This window comes from Microplitis demolitor, chromosome 10, assembly GCF_026212275.2.
Source record: "Microplitis demolitor isolate Queensland-Clemson2020A chromosome 10, iyMicDemo2.1a, whole genome shotgun sequence".
Lineage (NCBI taxonomy): Eukaryota > Metazoa > Arthropoda > Insecta > Hymenoptera > Braconidae > Microplitis > Microplitis demolitor.
Window position 1 is genome coordinate 7670439 of NC_068554.1, and position 22720 is coordinate 7693158.

Genomic DNA, 22720 nt, shown 5'->3' on the forward strand with positions numbered 1-22720 from the left:
AAAGAAAATATCGATTCTCTTAGTGAAATACTCCTCTAATTTTCAAATAGATAGTAAAATTTTTCTAATGATCAATGACTCTCTAATAATCTTCTATAAAAGAATTAACGATGGATTGTCATAATTAATTTTATTGTTATTATTAATTTTATCAAAAACATTATACATTTGACTTGAATAATTGGAAACAAATTTAAGAATAAAAATAATTATTATTACTTACGATATAAATTTGTATAATTAAGTGATTTTTTTTAGCTTCTTGATTTATTATCTGATTAATTGTTTATTATTAGTAATAATTGTTTTTTTTAATTACTGACGATCAATTACTGGTTTAATGGTATCGCCTCCACGAATTTGACCCCAACCAATTAAGCGCCAATGTTTTTCAACACGTCTTGATAATGCTATTTTTTCATCAACTTCAGTACAGACAGGATTTGTCAAACAAATTTTGGCCAAATCAGCTTTTGTTGCTATAACACGTCCACCGGTACTCAGAGATCCGATATTAACAAGTAAGACTTCATTACGTGATAATTTCGGTACCTAAAATAAAAAAAAAATTAAATAAGACTTGAATTATTCATGAAATAAAATGGATACTATATGGAATCTATTAATTTAACGATTGGCTTTTGTCATTAGTAATAGTGAAAAATGTAATGTATATAGATATTCAAATATTTTTTAATGCGAAATATTTATTTTATTGAAAATTTATTAAGTAAATACTTGATTACCTTAGCTCCTTTTTTATCACCCTCAGTCCTTACTCCAAGTAAACGTTTCAAAAGATAGTAGGAAATTTCCAATTCAGTAAATATTTGTGGCAATGCACCAACTGCTCCCAATATTTGTCCTACTAAACGATCAGCACGGCATAAAGTTGGTTCTATTTTGGTTCCAACACCTTTTTTTTTTTTAATTAAAAAAACCATTTTAGTTAAAATTAATAAGACAATTTTCTGAGAAAAATTAACACAAATATATATATATATATATATATATATATATATTTATAGATACAAATTTCGATGATATGAAATATATTATACTAAAAATGAGCATTAAAATTGTTGAATAGAAATACTTGCAAAAATAACAGAACTTTTAATGTAATTTTAGTACTGTTTATATAAAAAAGTTAATTAATTCCGGGTAAATAGAATAACAACGAAACATCAAAAATTTCTCACATAGTATAGTAATATATAGTGAAAACGTAGTAATAATAATCGTAAAATATTATTTTCTGTGGTGCAAAATATTCTTATGCAACAATATTAATCAAAACTATTTCAAATTCAGTAAATACTATCTGTATTTTTGTCATCCGGTTATAATACTTTATTATTATTTTTTATAATGTCTATTTATCCGTTAAGTATCGACATTAGTGCAGTTAATTTTATTTATTTTAAAATTTTCTGACGTATAATATTCTATAAATAAAGATAAATAATAAATTACCAATTAATCCACCAGGAACTGCAAATTGTAATTCATTTTGTTCAGCAAATAATGATACGATACGTGAAAATATAGGACGACATGTTAATTTTCCTTCACCGTCTTTGGATACTAATCCAGGGCGTACTTCAATTTCCATACCCACCTTATAAAAAAAAATTGATTCATAAAAAATAATCGAATTAATAATTTCTAAATATTGGAACTATCCATATTTATAACGTCATATTTTTTTTTATCTACCTTTAAAACTCCTTTTAAAATACTGCCACCAGCGACACCACCCTTAAGATCATCTACTTCACAACCAGGTTTATTCACATCGAATGATCGTATAACAATTAAACGAGGTTCTGAAGTAAAATCACGAAGCGGAACTGGAATTTTTTTGACAATGTATTCGCAGAGTACTTCAATGTTATATTTTAATTGAGCTGAGATTGGAATTACTGGTGCACCTTCGGCGACAGTACCTGAATGATCAAATTCAAAATACATCAATAAAGCTTAAGATAGCGATTATTTTTTTTTTTTAATCACAAATAAGTAATTTTAGTTCGTATTTAGTCAGGCGAAACAAAGTTGACTAAGAAAAATGATTTGCTCTATGTTAAGTGTATATCTATATATTAGTCGATTCAAATTGTTTTGAATTATTTCAAATCATTTTTTTTAATCAGGGAAGCAGATTTCAGACCAAAACAATTTAGCGGGTTGAAATTCATCGGTTTCTTATATTCTTCCGAACAGAAAACATGCACTTTTTGCCTCTTATAGTACATTGCACACCTGGCGAAGAAAGTAGGATACTTCTATTCGTATGCGATTGCCCACCGGTGATGAGCAAACTTGGTAGTACGCGATCTAGTCCGATAAAAATCAGCCTTAAATCAAAATTTTGGAAAGAGTTACTGAATTTTTTTTACATATATTATTCTAAAGCATTTGAACACTATCAGTAGCAGTAAAAAAGTTATCAACCCCCAGCATAGGCTGTAAAAAAAAATAAAAAATTGTTTTTTTTTTTTTTTTTTAAATAATTTGAAACAGTATAGAAAATTTATTGTATAAAAATAGTAAAGCATGAAATTTTTTTAATGAGTTTTAAACTTTTCTCTCAATTTACTTTAAAAACTCTGAACTTTATTTCTAGCAAAATATATTAGTAGATTTCACAGACATCTATCTATTGCATTTTAATTGTCAATTAAAAAATTATAACAATTTTAATTATTGAATTTCGTGATGAAATAACATTAAAAAGACATTTTTGCATCACTGTATTCATTATTTTAAATAATATAAAGTAACTTTTTCAGACCTGAAATGCGAAGCATGTACTTAGTAGGGAATTTGGGAAACTTGAAAGTCTGATTTATATGATGGTTGATTTTTTTTAATAAATGTACTTGCTTATAATTAAGAAAAAATATATTTAAAAAGTTCTTCATAGTGTCGTTTGTTGGGATATGAGTCTGTATGTCGTCACGATTGAAGTCATTACATACAACATCAACCTATTCTCATTGTAAAAGTTACCGTTCCTTTTAAGGATCAACCCTATTGAATATCATCAACCAACTTTTTTCCATTAAAAAAAAGATGTCACCAAATGTCAATGAATTTTTTGAGATTTTTCTTGAAATTTATCGGCTTTATATCTTTTTTTTAAGTGTATATTCATACACATTTCGCTTTCTCTCTGTATTTTCTACTTTTTTTTTCTTTTCATACTCTTTACTCTCCTTTATAGCCAGACTTTTTGGTCAGAAAATTGGTGTCTATTATTTGTGACCAATTTGCCGACAATTTCAGCCTTTGTAACTGTTGACTACAAGTGTCACCTACTTTAACAGAAAGTTGAAGTCAGCGTTTTGCGGAACTTTCCATCAATTTTTTTCTATTATATCCCTGGCGGTCTTAAATCACCGTGATATAAGGTGAATTACGGTGAATCACGCTAATAGGGTGGAATTACGGTGAATCATCGTAAATTACTGTGAATGTGTACGTGATACCACGGTGAGCTTTCACGGTGATTCGGGGTAAAATCACGGTGTTTCAAGTCTATTCACAGTGAATCATGGTGATGTTCTATATTCGAACTATGGAGATTTACCGTAATTCACGGCGAATTTTTATAAAATTTTGCTGCCCCATCGAGGTTTCATAATGTATTGCTTTTTTTTTATACAATAACAGTGATTTTCGCGGAATCACCGTGATCTACGACATCGCGATGAGATTTCGTGTCGATTCACTGTGATTCACCGCAAAATCACAGTGAACTCACACGGTAAATTACCGTGGCTACCGCGAATTACGGTAAATCGCGGTGAATCACGGCGAATCACCGTGTTTCACGGTAGCATCACGGTGAGTGTTCACGATGATTCACCGTAATACACCGTGATTCAGGACTGCCATGGTATATTTAAAGGTTATCTTTTCATAATATAGGATTGTTTTTTGGAGTGTTGAGATCTTAATGAATCATTAATGAAAAATTAACGAAAATAGCAATTGTGGTGTATTATAAAAGTACGTACAGGACAAAAAAAACAGAAGACAACAATTTCACACTTTTATTTCAACGTGGGCATTTGAGGTGTGCACTTTTTTAATTTTCCTAACAGTTTTCCTTTTTTTTCGTATTGATTTTTAGACAGGTACAAATTATTTAATCTGTTAAATTTTGTGTAGCACTTTCACCACCGCTATGTCAATGAAAAAAAAAAAAAAATACGTTTGCTGGATTGGTGTGACGATAAGTCAAAAAATGCCTTAAAAAAATATATAAAAAGTTCAATGATTTTCTGAAATTCTGATTTAAAGTCTTATTAAATTGGAGTAAGTTCCAACGCCTTATATTTTTCTGTGATACGCATATTATTTTTATGGAAGTACAATGATTGTTTTTTGCGGATAGAGAATTTAGTCAAGTTTTCATTACTCACGCATTATTAGCAAATTAAATTTATCCATTATTATTAAAAATTTTATACTGCATTATAAAAACATGGAGCACTAAGTATTAAATAAATTGACTAAATATGATTCAACGGTCAATTTACTTTAATGGATACAAATATATTTCAACCCTACTTTTTTTTATTCTTATTTAAGCGTACATTTTGGTCAGAATTTGAAAAACAAATTTTCGTAAATATTATTAATTATTAAAAGAAAAAAAAATAACACCGATTGACGGTATAATTGCATGTGACTTTATCGAAGTAAAAACTGGCGATTATTTTGCTTCATTAATTGTAATCTACATAGTGGGTTGTATATTTTTTCATTCTTACCTTGAACAAATTTTAAAATTTGTTCGTACTGTTCTCGTGCTTGTCCTTCTTTCACTAAATCAATCTTATTTTGTAGTATAACAATATGTTTCAATTTCATGATTTCGATAGCTGCCAAGTGCTCCGATGTCTGCGGTTGTGGGCATGATTCATTGCCCGCTAAAAAAATAATGTTTACTTATAAACAATTGAATTTTTGGTAATAAGTAATTATTGCTAATTAAATAATTTTTCAATTAATTACCAATTAATAGTAATGCTGCATCCATAACAGCAGCACCGTTAAGCATCGTAGCCATTAAAATATCGTGACCAGGACAATCAACAAATGAAACGTGCCGTACTAATTGAAATCGTCCTGAACAAGCTGGGCGGAAACAAGGAAATGAATCATCTTTGCTAGATCCACCGGAAATGTAACAAGTCGGACGTGGACATTTTGAGTTATCGCACTGATAAATTTTTGCATTTGCATAACCTAAAAATGATTTATTTTAAAAATTATTTGTTAGTCTTCAAAAGCATCTTGTCCGCTTCGGACGACACATGTTATAATACTATTCAATCATTAATAAATATAAAAAAAATTCTAATTACGAAATATTTTTAGGCTTAAAATATTAAAAAAAGAAACTAAAAGATGATAAGCGAAAAGAGTAGATTTCTAGCTAAAACTACTGTGAACAACAATCAAAGTGGTAAAAATTATTTTAAAATAAAAACTAGAAAAGAGAATCGAAGCTTATTTCATGCATTTCAACGTTTTTTTTTTTTTTTTTTTTTTTTTTTTTTTTTATAGAAATATGCTAGATCTTTCTATTTAAAAGTTGTTCAAGAAAAATCACGGAAATAGCCCTTTTTATTATTTCAAAAGTTTAAAATCGCCTTTGTTTCTAAACTAAGAGTGCATACGTAAAGGCTCTAGCTTTCGCTATATGGCAACACTTGGCTAGAGCTAGAGCATTTCTGAATTCACCCTAACTGTCAAATTTTTTTATCCTTAAACTTAATCTAACCAATTGCCCAAATATATATTCAACTGTTCAGTAACTGGCATGAGTTAACGATTACCAGACGAGTCTTCATGTCAATGTAACATAGATCTTAAAGCCAATGGTGTGATCATGATTCTTATATTTGCTTCTTAGTCCACTTGTAGGATACATTCTTTTAAAAAGAAATGTAAGTTCGGAAGAACTTTTTCGAATGCCGCAAGAACGATCTAGATCGGTTCATTCATTATAAAGATATAAGAGGCTTACATCTACCCTGCTTAAAACATCCGATAGATTCTTATAGCTATATATTTAAGACGCGTTTTCATTTGTTTCTCTATTCGCACTCAACTGGATAAACGGTACTATCTCTGTTGCACTTGTACATTAAATAGGAACTTTGTCCAAGCTTTTCTCGTAAACAAATGGAAGTTATCAAAAAATTGAAGTGCACTTCGCTAGTTCGTAGAGTAAAGCATCGGGTCTGTGTCTTTATTTTGCGTTTAGAGCTTTTATTTCAGAGAAAAGCTGGGACAAAATTATCTGAAAATCGTTCTTAAGGCTCTATATTTAACTATAGCACTTTTTATAGAACTCATTCATTCTTATAAAATCTCTATGCGAATTTATGAGAATCTATTGGATTCTATGAAATTTTTTAAATAGGACACACACACACACACACACACACACACACACACACACACACACACACCCAATCGGACATAATTCTGAAAATGGTTCCGATGTTTCCCAGGACCTCAAAACGTCGACATCTGATGAAAACTCGATTTTCGAAAATCAGGGTGAAAACAATAACCACTAGTTTTTGAAAATTTATAATTTTCTTAGCGGAAAGTTAAAAATCAATAACTTATAAATTAACTACTAACTTCAGGATCATCATAAAATGTAATGTGTTGTCGCAACGTGTGGTGGCATTTCTGTCACTATGAATACAATCACGTCGTCAGTTACAGAGAACAAAATTAAATAAACTTACTGGTTGTGACATCTTATTACTACGTTAAGATAGTAAAGTTGAAACTGTACAGTATAGCATATTTAGCGCACAAGTACACTATAAGAGGCTGAATATATTTGACGCTTCCGATATGCCTCACAACGCTCGAAAATTAAACTTTTAAATCAGGTGTTGCAGCAAATATATTATAGAATAATTTTATGCAAGTTACACCATAAGAAGAAATACATAAGTCGGATTTCTGTGAAATTTAAGAAACAGGGGTAAGACTGAATTTTTTATCTTGTTTATTATTCTCGAAATTTATAATAATAGTAATAATAATAATAATAATAATAATAATAATAATAATAATAATAATAATAATAATAATAATAATAATAATAATAATAATATCAATGATAATAATAATCATCATAATATTTTTATCTTAAGTTATTTAGTAGAACAAATTATGCTAATTCATGTTAAACAATCAAATAGAATTCATTTTTTTTCTTTTTCTAATTTCAATTATTCTCCAATTCTTTAACGAAATGTTAAACATAATAATTATAAATTCTTTTGAACTTTTTATTTTTGTTCATTTAATTAATCGCAGACACAAAAATTAAACAAACCTATCAAGATATTCTAGCATTAACATCAACACTTAATAGCATTATTGAGCAATAATGTAACAATGTAAGAAATTATTTATTATTTCATCGAAACATTTGCGCGCATTACACAGTATGAATTTTTTTAAGAAAATTAAAAGAAAGAATAAAAAAAAATATTTTTTACGTTAAAAAAGATATTGTCTACAACATTTAGCACCACATTGACATCTAGTACGATTTTTAATTTTATCATCGTCGTCATTATTATACAATGATGGTAATTCTAAACGTTGTCTCCATAATGAATCACCGCTACAACTACTTCCGCCAATGCCTGAATTATATCCATCTTTGAAATTATCGACTACTCTACTACTTGCTTCACGCATATAGTCAAATGTAATTTCTTCATTAATAAAAATATCACGTGTAGCAAACAATGCTAATTTAGGTAAATTAGGATCAAGACAATCGATCCATACTCCATAGACAGCGGCATTTGGATCACACGAGTGATTAATAAAGTGTGATATATTTCCATAAATTGCCGCGTCAACAGTGTAAGGGCAGTGTTCAGATTCATTGTAATCCAGATCAAATAAATAAGTACGCCCAGCTGCATCATATTCTTTCCCACGTTTTTCAGCTTCCTCATTTGTTATAACTTCACCTACATATTGCGTTATAAATGTACCTTTTTTAATATGTTTCGTTGTTTTAACACCCCACCCACGTCCATTTGTACGAAATATACATAGATTCAGATGTGAGCCACGTTGAACAACGCGATTTGGACATTGTTCGCTACAACGACAACGTTTGTTGCATTCGTAAATTGGTGTACCAGTTGGTACACGTACACGACATGAATTTGTGTAAGGAAATAAACTATCATTTTGTTGAAAACAACACGCACTATTAGCATTACATGATACACATTCACATCCGATTGGTGGTTCATCTGGAATAATAACACCAGCTCCAGGTAAATAGTCTTCTATATAAAAAAAATCCGTTGGTGCTGATTCTAAATCAACATTATTTTCGATTTCAATGATCGGTTTACCATTTGTTAAACTATTTATCTCACGTTTCCAATCTTTAAGCGAATCCAATTGTTCACGACGCGCAGTACAGTACATCATATTTAAAATTCCAGTTTTTATTTTTTCAGTTATTTTTTTAATGTCTATTATATTCGTCACTTCTTTAACAATATTTCCATTGTTCGTCTTATTTTTTATGACTTCTTCGATATTACTTGCATTGTTCGCAATGTTGTTAGGTAAATTGCTTACATCACCATCTTCATTACTTATATGATTATTAATTTTTAAATATAATTTGCAATTGCTAATTAATTCATCATTATTAAAATTAAGATTGTTCACTGACCGACTACGCTTAATCAATTGTTTCATGTAGTTTTCGACATCCACAATTGTAGGATAATAATTTTCTAATTCACGAAATTTGTTGAGTAAATCAATTTGATTTTTTTCATAAGCTTCAATTAAAGCAGAACAATCAGTTAAATTTGTTACCGGTTCCCATGTATTATGATCTAATGCCCAATTTTTCCATTTTATATAATAAATAGCTTCGTTGTCTTTTATTTTTTTATCTAAAATTTTTTCAACTTCATAAATATTTGTTTTTTTTGCAGTTTTTTTTTTGTTTTTACCCGATTTTTTTTTTGATGTTAATCCTTTTTTCACAGAGTTTGCTGTAATCAATTTTTTGCATGCTAGTTTGCTTATGTCTTCTAGAAAAACGCAACATTGTTTAAGTTCGATATTTTGAATGATGGGCTCAATTGTTTCGGAGATTGTTGGTGATGGAGATGGAGTCGGTGCTGGTGTTAATGGATCAATTATAAGTAACTGATTGTTTATTTTATTTGGTTCGGTGGTAGCTGGAGTTGTTACATCAAGATGGGAACGTTTTGGCGCCGGTGGTGGTGGAGTTATACTTGATCTTGTACGTGATGTTGATCTTGTACGTTTGGAAGATAGTGGCGGCATATCACTCGTATCGTCTTGTCCAGGTACATCTGCCAATTCGCCGGTCGTCGTCTCAGCTGCACGTGCTTCTGCAATGCCAAACATTGAAAATTGGCGTCATTCTTTTTTGTTTCATATTTTTTTTCTTTTCAAGCTTTTTTTATTATTTTTTTTTTCTTTGTTTTAAGTTATCCCTGCACACACCGGCTGCCAGTTTTATTTCGATTTATATATTTATGCATATATATTTTTATATTGTTTATTGGTAATTTTAATTTTTAGCACTTTGATGCAAATCATTTGAATCCTCTTCAAAATCTTCGTAGAAATATTTTTTAACGCTTTTAAATATAAGTTTCAAAAGATCACAAATAATTTTACGAGGGGTGTTATAAATATTAAAAAAATTTTTAGGAAGTAATTATAGTTGATTACTTATTGAATATTACTGCAATTTGTGGTCATGTTAAAACAAACTATGAATGATTAAGTAACAATAATATTGGTTCAATTGATATTTTTTTGTTCATGTTCTTTCCTTTTTTTTATGTTTATTTTAAATGGATAATTAATGAATTAAAATCGAAAAAAAATGACTTACCGAGTTTGATAGTGATATTACGTTCGAGTTCATTCTTGAAACGTACAGTTTGAACGCCAGATATTGCTTTGACAATGGTCGATTTTCCGTGAGCTACATGACCAATTGTGCCTGGGATTTTACATAAAAATAATATAATTATTCGATTACTTAGATCTAGTAGATATAATTATACAAATGAAATTTTAAACATGAGTTTTGCGATTATATAAATAAATGCGATTTTTACTACACGAATTGAAATTTTATTGTTATTTGAATATAATACTCGTGTAATATTTTAATGATATTTATTGTTATTTTGAGGTATATTTTTGTATAGTATATGTACAGTATATATTATGAATAACCAATTATCTTTTTAGAAACGTAGATTTACATATTTTTCAAGTCTTATTTATAGTTAGTAAACATGTTAAAAAAGTTAATTTAAAAAATAGTATGTAAGTAAGTGTGATATAATAAGCAAAAGTTCAAGGCATATGGGAGGTTGTTTGCAAAGTAAATGATCACTTTCCTCGACTATCAAAGTGTTGGTTGTGATTTACTTTATTTTATATTTTATTCTTATGAAAAATATTTGTTTTGTTCAATTAAACAATGTAAGAAACACCAATTATCGTTCAAAGGTGTTGATACTGATGCAATAATTCTAGTAGATAGCGATTTTATATATTTTAATGGGGATATAATTAACGTTGTAATAAATGACAAAACTATAGTTGTGAAACTTTTTGTTAATAATTAATATGGCGTTAAGATTCTCATCTAACAAAAGAAATTTTTATTATTAAAAAAAATCGTCAACTGGCTCAGGAGATATTTGTAACCGACAAATTAGAAAAAAAAAAAAAAAACTTTTTATAATATTTTACTTTTCGAGAATTCTTTTGAAATTAGTCTCAAAATGAATTTTTCCAAAATCTTCACTTTTAAAGAAGATCATATTATTTTGTAATTAAATAAATCAGTAAAAGTATGCATCGTATTAAAAACTATCAACGTATTTTGTAAAATCCCGACTTTCTTAATAGATTCTTGTGGTAAGTTAAAAATGAATTATTCAACCAAATTGAGTAAATAAGGTCTTATTTTCTATCTTTAATACACTGAAAAATTATTCTCAATTAAAATGCTATAATACCATAATAAATCCGGACCATGTTGGTCGCTTGACGGAAATTCCGACAAAAATATTACGAAAATGATCATATAGCCATAGTTCTTTTTAATACATATTTAATTCAATTTTCGTTAGGTGGCCGAAATAATCTAGCTTTACGATGAGAAAATAGCATTTCCACCAAGAACAATTGCTCTGTGTAGTTTGTCTCTAATAAGAGCTACAATTATAATAATTAAACGATATTTGAAATTAAGAACGTCATCAATCGTTTTGCAATTAAAAAAGAAAATATTTTTAAAGTTTGTCTTTGTCACTGGCTTAATAGGAACACTTCTTTAAATTTATTTAAAAAAAACGTTTAATAATTTTTCCATCGTGAAAAATTAAAAATCAATAACTAAAAAATTTCTTTCCACCAATGAGTGCACATGTTAAATGATTCATCATAAACCAATAATATATATAATGGTTCAAAATATTCCATTAAAACAAACTTTTAAAAATGGGTTGAGATGACTACATGGCTTCTAATAATTTTTCAACAATTTTATTCATTCTACCGAATATTTATCCCTCATAAATATTTAAACTTCAATTATTAATTAACAACTATTATATTAATCTACAGTATGCATTATAAGTTTTTTTTTTTTTTTTTTTCAAGATTATAAGGTAAATGTCCCAATACCGGAACGACGAAGGGTATATGACTGATTTTTATCGTTTTAAAAATATTCAAATAAATCATAAACCAAAATAATTTATTACATCATATAGAATAGACATTTACCAATTTAAAAATAATCAAATAAGTTCATTTTTCTTAAATTTAATATAAAAAAAAAATTTTTTTCTATGACACCCAAAAGACCCAATACCGGAACGCTGAAATAGCCTTGTCCCAATACGGGAATTCGGTTGTCCTAATACCGGAACAGTAAATAAAATAAGTTATTTTTTGCATTTATTCATGGTGAAAATATGAATAATTATTAAATAATATTAATGTAAAACGAGTATGAATGTAGCAGACATCAGAGAACTTTAAAATTATAAATAAGATAAATAATTAAAAAAATAATATTTACAAAAAAAGCACTATTAATTTCAAAATTTTTTGAATTCGCATTTTTTTAAATTTTATATTATTAATTATTTACTCGATTTATTAATAATTTTAAATTTGTCTGATGTCTGCTATATCACACCCATAATGTAAAATGTATTTAAAATTTAAAAATGATTGAATATTCAATGAAAATAAATATTTTGAACTAAAGAATAGAAACAATATAAATCATTTGAGGTTATACTAGAAAAATAATTTAAAAAAAAACTAAAAACAAAAATTTATTCTTTATGATTTAAATTAGAGTTTATCTATACTTAATTTATTTTTTATAAGAATTATACATACTGCATTAAATATTAGGGCTCCAGTAATAATTAATATTGTACTTGATTTAGCCAGTCAATAAAACTCACCGTTAATGTCTATCGATAACATTAATATGATTGGCTGTTCCGGTACTGGGCACGGGTTCATTTTGGTGTACCAATAGACGAACAGTCAAATTAATATAATAATACTATTTTTTTCATATTTTTAATATGTTTTCTTGAATTTTATGTCATTCAAGATGCATATACAAAAAAAAATTATTGAAAAGTAATTCTATGAATTTTCTATAAGCTTAAGACCATTGACTGATTTCTTAGCAAAACCATTAAGAGACATGAAAAAGTCATGAATCCGAGACTATTGCTCTAATTAACATTTTTTTTTTTCATATTTGAAATATTTTCTAAAATCTATTTTATATCTTATTTTTTAACTGAAAGATTAAGGTTTCAAATAAAGAAAGTTTTATTTAGTTTCATCGCGTACGAGTAGAAATATAATATAATGATTATCAAATCGTTCCGGTATTGGGTCTTGTTCCGGTATTGGGACATTTACCTTAAGTAATAAAAATTAAATTTTTTGATAATTACAAAAAAATATACTGTCTGCTCTAATCGTAACTCAACATAAACAGTTTGTATTATCGTATATTACTTTACTAGTTAATATTATGCATTTGAAGATCGGAACGTTTTTCGCGCAACGATAATGAAAAAAATTTATGTATTTTGACTATTTAAAGGTGACTTAAGAGGTAGTTCCGACGGTTGGGGATGGCCTGCAGTTTTAGCTGATATCTTAGTACCAAAGCGAAACATTTTAGAAATCTAGATCCACTAGACTTTGTACAATTCATTTCGTTTTTTTATTTTCGTTCCGCGAGAACCGTTTCGATCTTCAGATACATTTGATATTTTAATTAATAAAACTTAAATCTCTTTTTTTATGCTAGATGAAAATTTAATATTGCATAAAAATTAATGAAAATCGATCTAGAGAAAATAAAAAATTAATAGAAATACATGTAACAACGATAAATTATCTCTTTAAATATTTATTTCAAATCTGATTGGTATCCATCATATTTTAGTGATAAAAATGATATAGGTAATACTTAAAAATATTTCAAGACATTTTGAAAACTATCACCAGACAAAATAGTAAGTAATCGACAAACTACATAAAGCTTTTTATGAATCAATTAAATGTGAAGTTAATTCTTGTGGAAAATTCGGATTAGTTATAAATATAAATATATATATAAATTATTTTAATTTTTTTTACCGATATTAATCGTTGCCTGACGACTGATGACTTCAGCTGACAAAGCTGTTAGCTTACTCGTATCCTAAAATATAAATTTTAATTATAAGTAAATACAAAAATAACATACTAAAATAAAAAAAGGGTTTGCCAATAAATTTTAAACAGTAAAATAAATGTTATAATCTGAAATTTTTAAGGTTAAAAATTATGAAAAAAGAAAAAAAAAGTGAGAAATTTAAAATTCCTTGAATGATTTAAATAATTATTAAGTAGGAGAATGAATTAATGATTGATAAAAACATTACCAATGTAGCTAAATTCTGCTGCGTTTTGTGTTGTACTGCTACACCTTCATCACCACCCATTATTTTATGATTTTTTTTTAATGTTCAAGATATATATCTATAGTATATATTAAAATGAAAAGAACACGTTACTCTGGTGAGAAATGAGCTCTTTTTATAGATAAAAAAAAGTTATTATTAATTAATTTTAACACTGAACACAGTTTAAACTATTTTATGGTCAATCTATTAGTTATTAATTTAATAATCTGATGTAATATTACGCTACGTGCATAATGCTGATATCGTACATACGATTTTCACAACTATTCCGGTTTCCAGCTTGCTTTGAGACCAAGAACGCTAGCAGAGAGAGATAGTTATCATAAGAGAAAGGGAATGATGTATGTAAAAACGGATGCTATAGCAGTTTCAAGAAGGCAGTTCCATTCGGTTATCGTCGGCTTTACCACCTTTATACTCGTTGACGCATGCGCATTATCTTAAGAATCAAAGAAGGGCTAGGAAACGAATGGAGCTCTCTTATCGGAACGATAGTATATATTTTGCCGTTGTTTTTTGATGCGGAAGTTTAATAGATTTTAGCGCCATCTGTGAAATCTTAAATGGCGCCAAATGTTTTAAGATGTAGAGGTGGTAGAGCTAAAGTCCGTGGCACTCGTGGCAAAGATTAAGACGTGTCCACAATGATAAAAAAAAAATCTTTACCCCCTTGACTTGACTGCGCTAGTGCAGTTAAAATTAGCGCGACTTATTTGAAACACATTGACATTAAAAATCTGAAAAACGGCTGACTCTGTGGGCCGACTCTAAAACTTCCTACTGTTTTCAAGCTCAGAGAGCTCGAAAACGTTACTATTGGTAAACTTTTAAGCTCTTCAAGCTCAAAGAATGGTTGGAGCGAATGAATATATATTTCGCTGAAAAAAGTAATTTTTGTCCGACAATATCTTTGGAACAAACCGATCGATTTGCACATGCTTTGCGGTAATCAAAAGAGTTTTTTAAGACTTAGATTTGATCAAACTTAGAAACAAATCGGTGGAGCGATTTATGAGTTCATGCAACAAAAACCTGAAAAAAATGTTTTTTTCAATCTTTATCTTCTATATAACTCGTAAACTATAAGACTCATCGACTTCAATATCTATTCAGATTTAAGTCTTAATGAGCCCTTTTGATTGCCGCAAAGCACGTTCAAATCGGTTGATTCGTTCCAAAGATATCGAACGACAAAAATTAGTTTACATACACACACACAATCGGACCGAAACCAATAACTTCCTTTTTTTTTAGAAATTTTCAATTTTCATAACGGGAAGTTAAAAAAGTATTTAAAAATACATACATTATTTTCACATAGATTTCATTTTCATTACCAAATCCGGATTTTTACAAGTATCTTATACAATGAGTAAATCCTTTAATAATTTAATAGTAATCTTATATACGGGGCATTCCACGACAAATCGGACGGTTTTAAGAATTTTAATTTTTAATTTCTGTTATTTTTTGATATTTTTTAGTACTCATCAAAAAACTCAGCCTTCTAAATTTTGAGATTTTTTTAATCATTGGTTCAAAAGATATGAAATTTTCAAAAAAACCGCTCTTTTCATGGTTTTTTGCTTATAACTTTTTGAGAAATATTTTAAATAAAAAAACTCAAAGAATAAAAAAGTTTCGTTATTCCATTTATGAGCAGTTAAAATAAGTGTTTCGATTGATTAAGAAGCAACTATTTCGGAGCAAAAGAAAAATTAGATTTGCTATACAATTCAGCCATGACCATAACAGGAGCTCTAAGATATCATATAATTATTCGATAAAGCGACGGAGTTATACTAACTAAGGAGTACTCTAGTTCATAAAACAATCATTAATGTAAAATTTTTAAAAGATCACGGAAATAATTAAAAACGCTCGTAATACAGTTTCGTCGCTTTTTCGAATAATTATATGATATTTTCAAGCTCCTGTAATGGTTTTAGTTGAATTACTTAGCAAATCTAATGTTTCTTTTGCTTCGATATAGTTGCTTCTCAATAAATCAAAACGTTTCTTATAACTGCTCATAAATAGCATTAACTTTTGCTTACTGCTTTTAAATCCCTACTAAGAATAAAAAAATATCGAAATCAATTTTTAATATGTAAGAAAAACAAGTGCACAGTGTCAAAAATTGGTACGGACAATAATTTATAGAGAAAAAAAAATTTTTTTAATTTTCAATAATCGAAAAAAAATAGTAGTCGCGGAGGTCCCACGACCAGAACCATCTGAAAAGTTGTGGAATAGATCCCTCGCAGTTTTGCGAATGCCGTAAAAATGCCGTAAATTTTCGGGATTTATGCACATGCCGTAAATTTACCGTAATAATTTGGTATTAAAATGGTTATTTTGGCCAGTTTTTTTCCTGCAGTTATGCCATATACTTACTGCACTTATGCTGTAGAGTTACCAGATTACTACAGTAATATTACTATAAAAATGCCGATTTTTTACCGAAAAAATGCTGTAAAAAAACTATAACAATACTGAACTTTTACCAAAAAAATGCTGTAAAAAAACTGTAAAAATGCCGAACTTTTACGAATAAAATGCTGTATAAAAACTATAATACGATAATGTAGTAACAATAAAATCGTTGTTTTTGTGATAATAATACCGTCAGTATCCTGCAATTTCGCCAGATTTACGCTGATAAAATAGAAAATTGTAAAAAAATATGGTTTTATTTTTTGTTCGCTTCTGCATTTAAAATCATCGAAAATGTGCAAAATGTAATATTTTTCATTCTATTTTATTGGTTCACACAATTCTTACTCAAACAAAAACATGTAAGTGAAAATAACTATCTGTGAAAATTGATGTTTTCAATTTTCTTAAGTTGGTTTGTATCCATCTGAATACAATTAGTAACATATTTCAAGTAAGTGATTTGGCATAATGGTTACCAGATCAGACTTTGAACTAATAGGTCTCGGGATCGAGTCCACGAGTTAACGGGTGTTTTCATTAATTTTTTTTTTTTTTTTCATGACAGTTATTGCATATAATTTTATAAGGTTATATATAATTATATAAAATTATATATAACTGAATAAAATTTTATATAATTATTTATAAATTTTTTTACGGGTAGAACGGTTTGATGCTGCAAAAATGCCGAAAATATACTATAAATATGCTGTATAATTACTGTTTTAATTCTGTGAAAATACCGTATTTTTTCTATTTTATTACCGTAAATATTAGGAATTTATTTCGTAAATTTTTGGTAATAATGCGGCAAAAAAACTGGCTAAAATAACTCGAGTAATACCATATTTGTGCAGTATTTATACCGTATAATTCCGGTATTATTTCGGTATTTCCAAAACCGCGAGGGATAGCAATTTGTTGACACAAATTTTCAGGAAAATCAAAATATGCATGATTTTCAAAAAACGATTTTAAAGTGTTAAAACTCAAAAATAACGCAGAAAAATTTTCTAACAAATTATTTGTACTTTTTAGCTAAAAGTACATGGCATACAAAAACTTTTTTATTCTCTGAGATTTTTAATTTAAACAAATTTTCAAAAAGTTATAAGCAAAAAACCATGAAAAGAGCGGTTTTTTCGAAAATTTCATACCTTTTGAACCAATGATAAAAAAAATCTCAAAATTTAGGAGGATGAGTCTTTTGATAAGAACTAAAAAATATCAAAAAATGACGGAAATTAAAAATTAAAATTCTTAAAACCGTCCGATTTGGCGTGGAATGCTCCATACATAATTGACATTTATCTAATTATCTAAAGATTATTCATCTAATTCCTTAAAGCTTTCCATATTCTACGTTATATCTTGCATCATAATATGAAAAAAAATCTGGGCGTCGGTTGGCCTTGCGGACCAACCTCAAATCTTCCACCTGTTTTCAAGCTCAAGGAGCTCGAAAACATTAGTTCAGATGTATTTTCGTGCTCTTCGAGCTCGAAAATTCTGTTACATGTGGTTGTTTTTTTATGATCTTTTCAATCTCTAACAAGGTACGTTTCATGCTGGAGTTTGAAAATTTAAGAATCGAAAATCATTAATAAAGAAGCGGTTTTTAAAATGTAATTTCCGATTATGTTCAATAAAATCAGTGTGTTGAGGCAGAAATCAATGTCAGGGATCAAAATCAAGATTAAAATAAGTTTTGACTTATGTCAGAACCAATAAAATATGAAATAGAAAAAATATTAAAAATTGCGTTTTTTCAATTGTTTTCTTGATAACATGACAAACTAAAAAACAAGTTAGATGACATTATATAATGATCGAAAAAAAAACATAAAAAGGAAAAGTTGGTATGGTTTTACACATAGACATACTTTAGTACATTATATTATGATTTATCCGGAAAAAATAATTAACATAAAATATAATTTATTAATAACACCGATATCTTGTCAACTAATTAACCGATTTTGACGTTTGAGCTAGCAATCAGTGCGTTTCATTGAATTCTAGAGCTGATTAAAATTTGAAATCAATCGGTTTAGCTGTTTCGAAGATATTTGGAAAAACCCGTTTTTTACCATTTCTTCCTCCAACGATATCTCGTGAACGAATGAACCGATTTTGATGGCTAAGGCGGCAGTCGACGCGTTTTATCAAATTCTAGAGCTGATAGGATTTTGAAGTTGATCGTTCGAGTCGTTTCTGAGGAATCACTAAAAAACTAAAAAAAAATTGTTTTTTTTTTTCGTAATTCGCGAATGTTTTCGAATCTACTTGATCAAATGATCTGCAATTTTCAGGGTTGATGGCCAACAAGCTCTTTCGACTGCCACCTCAACCATCCAAATCGATTCATTAGTTAAAAAGTTACAAAGAGTTTACATACATACACACACACACATACATACGTACACTCGGACATCATTCTGAAAATAGTCAGAATAGCTTCTTAGGACCTCAAAACGTTGACATCTGATGAAAACTCGATTTTCGAAAATCGGGGTGAAAACAATAACCCCGAAATTTTTGAAAATCGTCGATTTTCTGAGCAGGAATTTAAAAAAAAAATTGAGATTATGTAAAAAGGGCGTATTATACGTAAATTATACGCTCTTTTCGCTTTCAAAACTTTTTTTTTCAATTTAAGCTTCAGAATAAGTCTACAAAATGATTAGCAATTAAAAAAACATTATAATTTTTTTTGGAATTAGTGACGCGATATATGAGAAAGTGATACTAAAAAATAGCTATTTCGGACGATATTAACTACCTGAAATAATGTGGAACAGTAGCACGAAAAAAACTTGAAGATAGACGGAAACAGCGTATAACCTATCTTCAAGTCTTTTAAAGACTTGAAGATAGGTTATACGCTGAGATTTAACGATATTGGAAATTATTTGATCACTCAAATCCTATCGAATACTTTTAAATCCAAAAATAATCGTATTTTATAGTTCTGCCGCACAACAGTGGTAACTTTTACTATGGTATTTCTACACAAGTTACGGCTTTTCCACTTAGCACGGTAGAGCTCCGCGTCAGAATTTGTTTATTTATTCATAAAAATATTTAAATGATATTTTAATTCCTGGTTAATTAACCTCTTAAGAGCTAAAATTTTTTCTGAAATAACGTCTGTAAGGGTTAATTTATAGAAGCTTTTATTAAAGAATTTTAATATTATATTTTTGATTTTAACTATGTTTTTAAGATTTAAAAATATGTAAACTTAAAATTCTACACGGAAATAAAAGAACTGTAATAAATGAAGTTTGATGTTTAATAATTAGAATATTTTTAGCGATTAATATAAATTTAAATAGTAATATCGTGATTTCAATATTTAATAAATAATAATTATAAACAGAATGCTAAAATATACATTTCATTTAGATAAAATTATCATTTAAAACTATAAAAACGACAAAGTGAACACTAAAAAAATTAAACTTTAAAGCTTAACAGCCAAAACTTCAATATCTATCGTTTGTAAAATAAGAAATCAAAGTCTCAAACAATAAAAATATAAAGGATACAAAATAATAAATTTAGTTAGAACGTTATATTGCAAAGTCCTCTAGCTGAGAAACTTTACCAGGAGTTGTTTTTAAATTTTAATAACAGCCAAATTTAATGATATAAACGGGAATAAATAAATTTTCACGGATATTTATTATTAAAGCAAATATTAAATATTCCCACTGAAATCAGTGAAGATTGACTATATAAAACTGTACATTATACTTCGTCAATTTGTAATAAGTATGTGTCAGCCTCAACAAATTTTATTTTTTGATGCAGTAAAATTTCATGCGCTACCGTTAGAGATGCGAGCCGTCCCGTCATTGACATTTTTTTTGGTCATCGGACGGTCACAGGACCTTCACATGACCATTTGTTAAATGACGGACAAAGCAAGCGAAAATGCTGCCATCTAGTGAATATATCAATACTAATATTTAATGCTTAAAAACTGAATGAAAATATATTTTATGCAATCAGTGCTGCCAGAACATGCAATATTTTTACCCCCTCCTGCCTTTACACTCAATGCTATTTCACCTCAGGAGGGGGTAAAAATATCGAACGGTCTGGCAGCACTGTATGCAATGATTTAAATGATTAAAATTAATACAAATATTCGGCACATTAATAGGTGTACCAGAAAAATCTCTACCTTTCGACAACTGAACCACAACTAGGCCAACCACAAGTAACTGTACCACACAACAACTAAACCAGTTTTAAACATTACCCGCGAAAATCTCAACCAATCAACAATTCTACCACTTAAGAACTCTCTCACATTACAACTCTACCAGATTATAACCCTCCCAGTAACAAACTCGATCATAACAATCTCTACCATAAAAATGTCTACCACAATACAGGTCCCCATAAAAATGCCTACCATTAGCATCTTTACCATTAATATGCCTACCATTAATAACTCAACCATATTACATCTATACCAGAATAAATCACTACCAATAATATACACTACCAAAAAAAATCTCTACCATTTTTAAGCCTACCCAATGAAAACACTACCACGTAGTGAACACTACCAGAAAAGTAACTTCTTTATCATATGCTTATGTACCATGCAATATAAAATACAGAAAAAATTGATTAACGTATGTCGATAATGGAGATACCACGCTGCACGATTGTTATCTGAATCGTATCTAGATAATATATTTATATTAAGGCGGCGAGTAAAAAGCAGTGCAAGCTTCGTATTTTTATTTTATTAATATTTAACTTTTTTATTTTATTAGAATGATACTCAAGTAAGCAATTAAATTTTTTCTTGATTCACATAAAATTCACGAAATTATAAGTAATTTAGCTGCCATCATTAACAAGTTTAACTTTATTATTATTATTATTATTATTATTATTATTAGTTACGATTATTAAAAATCCTAACGTTAATATTTAATTACTTCTTGTTATCATTGTTTGTCACAAGCGAACAGATGAACGATAGAAACGATAAAATCCACCAGACCAGAGTATGCAGCTTCTACTTCAACGAATAAATTATTAATTATTACATAAGAAATGGAAAGAATAAAATTCATCTATTGTTTTTTTGGATTTTTTATTTTATTATTAAAAAATATAATCGACATTTATTAAATATTATTGTTATATTTTAACTTATTTATGATTATTTTAGATTTAATATAGCAATCGTTACAGACTTATAGAATACATGACATTTAGTACAAATATTAAAATATTTATAGATTAAGAATTTAAAAAATGAGAGTAAGTTGAATGTAAAACATTTTATATGATTAAACTAATTGTTCTATTGAATTTATAAAAACTATAAATAAGTTATAAAATTACTCATTATGATATTTTCAAAATGTGGGAAATGCGAGGGAGTAAGTAATAAGTTGTTTTGTAAGTAATCATTTTTTTTTTATCTTATTGATAATTATTTTAAATCTAATAGTAATATCACTTAAAATTTTTCGCTTGCTTTTGTGGGGAATTATGATATGTACACTTCTCTTGTAGAGTCAACGTTCACGGCTACAGGACACGTTGGTCGATGGTTCCTAGTTACAGCTAACCGATCCGTATCTATTAACTGTCGACCGAACTCACACCGTAAACATAAACATCAGTAGAAGCAAGGAATCACTCTAATTTTTGGCTTGTTCGATAGGCAAATAGCGCATACCCCAACTTCTATTCTTTCGTAGACATCGCCATCCTTATTTGCTGGTACCATCAAACCGTCATCTGCAATTATACATATAATAGAAAATAATCTTAACGAATACAATAATAAAGTAAAACTTCGAATTAATTGCGGTAATTATGTTTCAATTTACCTGTAAGTCACTAATATGAGCAAAAATAACACCTACAAAACTAAAGTATTTTATAAAATTCTAAAAATTATTATATTAAATTTATAATAAGCATGAATAAATAATAAAAAACTAATTATTTACACGCTCTCAATTTTAATAACATTTAAGATACCTTAAATATAATTTTTTCGAACTAAATATAAAGGATACAGCAAAATTCTAATAATAATCATGTTAAATTTATGACTATTGTGAATATCTTCAACGTCACTCATAACAGTATTTTTTAAATTTTGAAAATGCGTGTGAGTGCGT

The 22720-nt window shown here is 28.3% G+C and overlaps 1 protein-coding gene across 2 annotated transcripts; it reads right to left on the reverse strand.

Moving 5' to 3' along the window:
• Positions 1 to 113: 113 nt before the first annotated feature.
• LOC103577289 (eukaryotic translation initiation factor 2 subunit 3, Y-linked) lies at positions 114 to 20987 on the reverse strand. 2 transcript variants are annotated; one of them, XM_014442363.1, is made up of 9 exons: positions 14073 to 14414; positions 13786 to 13849; positions 9971 to 10081; positions 5029 to 5262; positions 4785 to 4943; positions 1720 to 1949; positions 1477 to 1621; positions 747 to 916; positions 114 to 552 (listed from the first exon to the last, which is right to left on the reverse strand). In XM_014442363.1, the coding sequence occupies exons 1-9, from the start codon at positions 14130 to 14132 to the stop codon at positions 316 to 318; spliced, it is 1410 nt and encodes a 469-aa protein (XP_014297849.1). In that variant the 5' UTR covers positions 14133 to 14414; the 3' UTR covers positions 114 to 315. The 2 variants fall into 2 exon arrangements, with proteins under 2 accessions (XP_014297849.1, XP_014297848.1); XM_014442362.2 differs by lacking the exons at positions 114 to 552; positions 747 to 916; positions 1477 to 1621; ... (1 more) ...; positions 4785 to 4943; positions 5029 to 5262 and adding exons at positions 7209 to 9458; positions 20746 to 20987 and having other exon boundaries at positions 14073 to 14169.
• Between the last annotated feature and the right edge of the window lie 1733 nt (positions 20988 to 22720).